This window comes from Lagenorhynchus albirostris, chromosome 2, assembly GCF_949774975.1.
Source record: "Lagenorhynchus albirostris chromosome 2, mLagAlb1.1, whole genome shotgun sequence".
Taxonomy (NCBI): Eukaryota; Metazoa; Chordata; class Mammalia; order Artiodactyla; family Delphinidae; genus Lagenorhynchus; species Lagenorhynchus albirostris.
In genome coordinates, this window is record NC_083096.1 from 35,010,645 (window position 1) to 35,017,598 (window position 6,954).

The 6,954-nt window shown below is 50.7% G+C and overlaps 1 protein-coding gene across 7 annotated transcripts in view; it reads left to right on the top strand.

Annotated features, from left to right (window-relative positions):
* The window catches only part of SRGAP2 (SLIT-ROBO Rho GTPase activating protein 2), a 242,086-nt gene extending 235,386 nt beyond the window's left edge, over nt 1–6,700 (top strand). For 2 of the 7 annotated variants that reach the window (XM_060129889.1, XM_060129900.1), the window contains exons 22-24: nt 3,126–3,164; nt 3,377–3,701; nt 5,806–6,700. In XM_060129889.1, the coding sequence (XP_059985872.1) occupies nt 3,126–3,164; nt 3,377–3,701; nt 5,806–6,189 (748 nt within the window). In that variant the 3' untranslated portion in view covers nt 6,190–6,700. Of the gene's footprint in view, nt 1–570; nt 1,013–3,125; nt 3,165–3,376; nt 3,702–4,348; nt 4,444–5,805 lie in introns of those variants that run through there. The other 5 variants (XM_060129910.1, XM_060129918.1, XM_060129927.1 and 2 more) reach the window with 4 other exon arrangements.
* The last annotated feature ends 254 nt before the right edge of the window (nt 6,701–6,954 follow it).

The window sequence follows — 6,954 nt, forward strand, 5'->3', positions numbered from 1 at the left end:
GCATGTGCTCGTGGCTGCTCCAAGGTGGACAGGGCCAAGGAAGCATCCACAGGCCTCGTCAGCAGGCCCAGGTCTCCGGCTAGCAGCCGTCACGCTAAGGACGGGTGTGCCCCTCTGTCCCTGCAGCGTCTGTCCGCTCAGACTTCCTGGCCATCTGACTGCTGAAAATTTGGCCAAAGCTGTAGTCACTTCACGTAACTTGGTTTTGTACTGTTTCTCAGAGGTGCCTTCTCTTTTCCAATTCTGACTCAAATAATAATCTTTGAGGTCTTCCTTGGCCCTTGTCTGTCCAAAGATCCAAAGTCTCGTGCATCTTCTACCAGGTTCATGTCACCCTAGATGGTTTATTTAGATATCACATGTCTGTTTCTCCCTCATCCTGCATTCGCTCCCCTGGAGGAAAGGCGACCACTACCCCCACCAACCCCCACAAGGAAAGCTTTGTCCTGAGCTCTTTCTTCACTGTCTAACCCCCCAGCTCCCTTTTCTCTTGCCCTTTCACACCAGTAGAAATAATTTGCCATTTTTCCCCCTATTGCTTTGGCCCTGTGTATTATCCTTCCCTGTTAGTCCCTTTGCAGATTCCCACTTCTGTCCAGCAGGCTCGTAACTGTGCCCCCCAGCTTTCACAGTGGCTGTTAGCAACATCCTGGGGTTTTAACTCCACCCACACCCGATCTGGCCGTCTAGAGGGATTCCACGCCTGTGTGCTGCTGCCTCCCCTAGAGACATTCAGGTTATTGGAGAACTAATCTCATCTCAAGGGGCCAGACACCAAGCCCCAAAGCCTACAGACCTCTTTCCGCCAGGCCCTGAACCTTGGCCCAGTGCCAGCAGGATGACAAGCCCCAGGGCGCTCCCGATGAATATGGATTGGAGATGATGTACAGTTTTTATTCCCCTCTGGCTTTGGAGGAATGAAATGATTTGCACATTGAAAACCTGTTAACCGTAGCCTCTGGACACTGAAACTGGAAGGAGAATAAAAGATGCTTGTTGTTTTTAAACTGCACCAGGTCGCCCAGATCTCTTGGCTTTTTTCCAACCAGACGGTAGCAGGGGGAGTGTTTGGGGCACATGGTTCTTTTCCATCTCTTTCACCCTCTACTTAGTAAAGTAGCTGATTCAGCGCACTTGGTCAGTGTAGTCACAATTTCAGTCAGACCGGTAAGAAAGATCGAGGATTTAATTTATTTCCCTCCAGCATAGTGTGCCCTGTTGGGGGGGCCAGGTAGTAAAAAGTTAACTGTGGGCTAATGACATTTTCTTCATTATTTACAAGTCTACGTTAATTGTAAGCCTATAATCATAAGGTTGTAAGCCTGTAATTAACCCAGAAACCAAGGCGAGGTTGGTGGAGAGAGTTAGCTAATTAGTCGGGTACAGATTTTTAAGCCATCATGTATTTGTTGCCATTTGTACAAAGGAATTGTAGAGAGTAATACCTTGGATACTCAAAAGATGAACCTCTGGTAGAAAGTCAAGGCGGTTCCCGTGAACTCCTTGGCTGGTGGTATCAAGATGGGGTCTTGGAGGATGTGGTCTGCCCAGACGCCAGCTGGTCCGTGGGGGAGCAGCCGCCCCCCGGGATGTCTTGCCCTTAGGACTGATCGGCCTTCGAGCCACGCCTCCTGCCCCACACAGCTCTCCTCCCGAGCTCCTTCTCTCTCCTGAGTACCCTGGGTTCTCTTCCACCCCTGGACCTTCACATCTGCTGTCTTCTCACCTGGTCGACTCTTCTCCCTTCGAGACTCAGTCCGAAAATTTCTTTTTAGGGAAGCCTTTCTGACACCCCTGAATTCCTCAGGGCTGAGTTAGGTGCCCTTATTCCGTATTCCCGAGGCAATCTCAGGACACAAGCTGCGCTTGGATCTCCCACCAGGCTGAGCTCCTTGAAACCAGGAACTCTGTCTTCCTCCCTCTATATCCCTGGGGCCTGGCCCACACCAGCCACTCCATAAATCTGCCTCATTAGCAGTTTGGGCCTTGTAAGTCAGCCCTCCTCACAAGAAGGAAAAAGGAAATCAGCAAGGAGTTATTAGGGTGCGGCCTCTCAGTTCAATTCCACACATTTACTGAGCGCCTCCTGTTGTGCCAGGTACGCCTGCCGCTTATTCAGGGACGAATAAGGTGATCCCTGGCCTCGGAGCTCACAGTCGGGCAAGGTGAATGCCACAGAGACAAGTCACTAAAAAGTGGTTCCATAGATGCACTGAAGGAGCAGAAGGGGGAGTGAAGTCTGCCTGCCCATGGGGGAGGGAGGTCAGGGAAGAATTTGCAGAAGAGGAAAAGTCATTTCAACTGGACCTTATAAGACTCTGCGAACATCCTTTATCCACTGGAGAGTGGCTGACCCCCAAGGCTAAAGCTGCCGAGCAGGCAGCCTCACGGAGTGGCTGCTGTGTGCCAAATCCCGAACCGGGCCCCGGGCGCGTATGATGAGGAAGACCTCCGCGGTGGCCCTGCCCCAAGGACCAGCTCCTTATCTTCAGGTCCTACCCCTTCCCTTCTTCCGTCCTCAACTCCCACCTCAGCCTCAGTGGCCCTTAGTATATTCAAGTTCAGAGCTGCCCAGCTGCCATCCCAAACCAGAAGTGTCATTGCCTCTTAGATTAGGTCCTATAGTATCTGATTCCAAGAGATAATGAAATTATTCAGCAGTGGGCAACACCCATATGAATAAGGTTCTGTCAGACCATTTCATCTGAGAGCTTTAGTGGTCTGAAACAGATCGACTCAGAGCCAGGGTTCAGCCCAGTGCTGGGAGACTTAGGGTCACGTAGATGTATTTCCACCCTAGAAAATGCACAAACGTGACCCAAACTCTGCAGCATTGCAGCCTCTTGAAAAATATTCTGTTCCATATCTGCAGAATAAGCAGCAACAGCCTCTTGCCAAAGCCCAAAATAATTAGTCTTGTCAGTGGACTAAGAAACATGCTAAAATTTGGAAAAGTCAACTCTCCTCTTACCAGCAATTCCCTACCTCCTTGGTGATGGTGAGACTTTTTCTCCTACCTGGGGTCTGGGGCCTGCTTTCTGTGCAGAGCAGGTAACGGAGGGTACCTTTTCATGAATCTGTCTCCCATTAGAAACTTTTGCTTAATCAGACATTTTTCCTGACAGCACCTTACATCTTGAGAACTCAAAGCCCACGACCACCAAGTAAGTATCTATTTCTCCTTTGCCCAGGTCGGGGGTGGCAGGGAGACAAAGACATGGAGAAAGCAAGGGAAGGTGACACAGGAGAGGACATGCTCTGTGTCCTCTCCTTCCAGAAGTCCCTGGGTACCAACATCTGCCCCTCTCTCACTCATCCTAGCTTCCTCGGAGCCAGGGCTCCCTGATCAAACCGCCCTTTCTGTTTGTCATTGAAGGCAAAGGAAGCGGCCAGAATCTGGGAGCATCCGGAAAACATTTCGGAGCGACGGCCATGGGCTGAGCAGTTCCCTGACTGATTCCGCCTCCCCGGGGGTAGGGGCAAGCTGCCGCCCATCTTCCCAGCCCATCCTGAGCCAGAGTCTCCCCAAGGAAGGGCCAGATAAGTGTTCCATCAGTGGGCATGGGAGTCTCAACTCCATCAGCCGTCACTCATCCCTGAAGAATCGGCTGGACAGTCCACAGATCCGGAAGACGGTGACAGCAGGCAGGTCAAAAAGCTTCAATAACCACCGGCCCATGGACCCTGAGGTCATTGCACAGGTAACTGGGGGCTCTTGGACAAATAGCTACTACAAGTCTACACTTGTCACTGCTGCTTAGTGCAGCCCATGCTCATTATGACGGCACTTGAAAGAGAACGGTACCTTATACACTGAGTTCAGGGACTGTTAGACATCTAGACCCGATAAGATGGCTTTCCAAGAAATTTGCCGATCCCTCTCTCCCCAAAAAGAACTTGAAGACAAAATAAAAGAAGGCAGGCTTCTTGCTCATATATGGGCTATTTGCAAGCCTGTTGTAATTTTTAAAGCCAGTAGTTACAGATTGAGTGTTTCTGATAGAATCCATTCAGCCCAATTTTGAGTCTTGAGACCCTGGTAGATTTCAGTGAAGCTGCCCGAGTGGTGAGGCTCAGAGGTAGTTCTGGCCACATTTTCGTATCAGTGTGCCATTCCCATCATCCCTGAGGCTAATCTCTGGTCCCTAGTGATAGATCAATGATCACTCAACAATCTGCTCCTGGTTGTGAAGGCCCCAAATTACTCTGCCACTGCGCACTCCGGTCCCAGAAAGGTTTCCAGCCCAAGCCTCCAGAGGCAGTGGAGATGAGCTCCCTTGCTTGCTACAGGGTCTTCCTTCCATGTATGCATCACACTGACGAGTCTCTGTTTTCCATGAAATATTAGAGATCCAACCCCACCTCTAAAAATACGACTCTCGGGGCCACTCCAAGCAGTTCACTCAGACGTCTCTCCCAACTCTATAATTTTCATTAGACCAGGTAGGAACTAAAGGCTCATCGTTGCCCTTTTATGTCTCAACTGAGTTGAGATTCTCCTCACCCCGACTTCCAGGGTAGAGGCTGGGTGTGGCCTCTGTTGGCTTAATCGCAGTGCTCTGCTTAGGGATGGTGTACCTGGCAAGCACAGTATTAAGCTACAGGCCTGAGATGTCTTGCTTTGCTAGCCTTCTGTTTCTGTGCCTCTCCTTAAGCTCTTGGCTGCAATCTGCCTTGCACCACGGGAATCCTCCCAGCTCCCTCTTTGGCCAGGTGTTAGGAACGTCGGAATAGCTACATAACTGGGACAGACTCTAGCTGCAGAGCGGGACTGAGGAGGGAGATGGAGTTCTTTCTGCACAATTTTAAGGTTTGAGAACATCAGAGGGATGAGTGAACTTGAACCACTCTCAGCAGAAAGCATGGATTACCCTGTAGGGCAAAGAAACCTTAACCAGGGGCCTTTGCTTGAAACATGCAGTCTTTCCACGTGAGTTTAATCCCAAGGGAGGAGCCCTGCGGTGGTTTGGGAGTGCTAGACACAGTGTGTGGGGAGGGATCTGGGAGGTCTCCCTGGGAGGCAGCTGGCTGCATACAAAGGGTCTTTGGTTCTGCCTTGAGCCCCTGAGCTAAGCCTGCTGTTTACTAAGACCTGGAGTATTCCACTGTGAAACTCAATGGAGATTCACCTATGTGGGCTCTGGCTCCCCCTTCTGGTCACTCCTTGGTCCCCTCTTATGGTGATGGGTGGAAGGAAATGGCTTCATCAAGATGAGCACTCTGGATGGGGTGGAGCGGGGGCAGGGGTGAGGGGGTGTCCTGATGGATCCTCAGGGCCAGGGCTCTTGAACCTTCCCTCAGTCCTTGAGGAGGAAGGACTAACCCTCTTAACCTTTGGCCTTTAAAGTCCAAGATAACAAAGATCATACTTTATCTGTACCACTTTTTTAAAAAATTGTTTATTATGTACAGTTTCAAACAAACGTAGAATATGAATCCCATGTACTCATGACCAAACTCCTGGCCACCCTTAGTTCATCCACCTTTCCTGTCCCTGCTGGATTACATGTCATCTCATCCATAGATACATCCGTGCGTGTGTCTAAAACCTGAGGGCTCTATTTAAAAAGCATCTCAACCACTCTGTCTAAAGGGTAAAAAAAAAACCCTCATGAGAACGAAAGTCCTTTTGCCCCCCTTCCCTCCCATTCTGAACATCCAGATGTTCAAAGATTTTGGCCAAATAAAATCATCTGGACATCTCCTTACAGTCGGTTTCTCCATGATTTGGCCCAGGTTGTTGAAATAGGACCCTGGGGGCTTCTCCCTACGTGAGCCTCACTCTCTCCTTTCTCCTGTCCGCAGGATATTGAGGCGACCATGAACTCTGCCCTGAACGAGCTGCGGGAGCTAGAACGGCAGAGCAGCGTCAAGCACACCCCAGACGTGGTTCTGGACACCTTGGAGCCCCTCAAGACCTCCCCTGTGGTGGCCCCCACATCAGAGCCCTCCAGTCCCCTGCACACTCAGCTCCTCAAGGACCCTGAGCCCACCTTCCAGCGTAGCGCCAGCACTGCTGGGGACATCGCCTGCGCCTTCCGGCCTGTCAAGTCTGTCAAGATGGCGGCCCCAGTCAAGCCGCCAGCCACACGGCCCAAGCCCACTGTCTTCCCCAAAACAAATGCCACTAGCCCCGGTGTCAACTCCTCTGCCTCCCCACAGTCCACTGACAAGTCTTGTACTGTCTGAGGGATGTAATTTAATTGTTCTAGACAAGGGGACTGGAGGGACTGACTGTTATTAAAATCTTCCTATTTAACTAGCTTGGGGACTTCAGTTGAAAATTAGGTTCTAAGTTGTTCTTGCAGGAATTAGCCTCCCCATCACCCAAAACCTTGAGAATGAAGCCCTCGTTATCGCCCAGCCCTCCCCCACCCTTCCCGCTACCTTCTGCTTCCCCCCGTTGTCGTAATCCAGCCAGCTACAGTACATACTGTTCTTAGGTTAGCCAGAGGTAGGTTTTTCCATTATCAGGTCACTGTGAAATCTGGCAAGGCAAGTCACAGGGCCGTGGGCTGAAGTCTCAGTCCCCTCAGACACAAGGGATGCCTAACCAGATGGCTGGCTGCTGACGGCCAGCTCTCAGTGGCATCTTGTTTTGGGTACTGATTATAGAGAATCATATACAGTTCATTCTCTGTTTTACACACACACACACACACACACACACACACACACACACACACACACACACACACACACACACACACACACACACACACACACACACACACACACACACACACACACACACACACACACACACACACACACACACACACACACACACACACTTTTTCTAGTCTCTGGCATGTGTAGCCTCTCCTGGTCCTAGATAGACTGGTCTCTTTGTAAGCTATTGTGGCAGTTCACACAGGAGCCACCAGGGGTCTCTGTTTCCGTTACAAATCTCAACTCTGGGCCAGAGAACCTAGCCTTTGACTCTCTCCACCG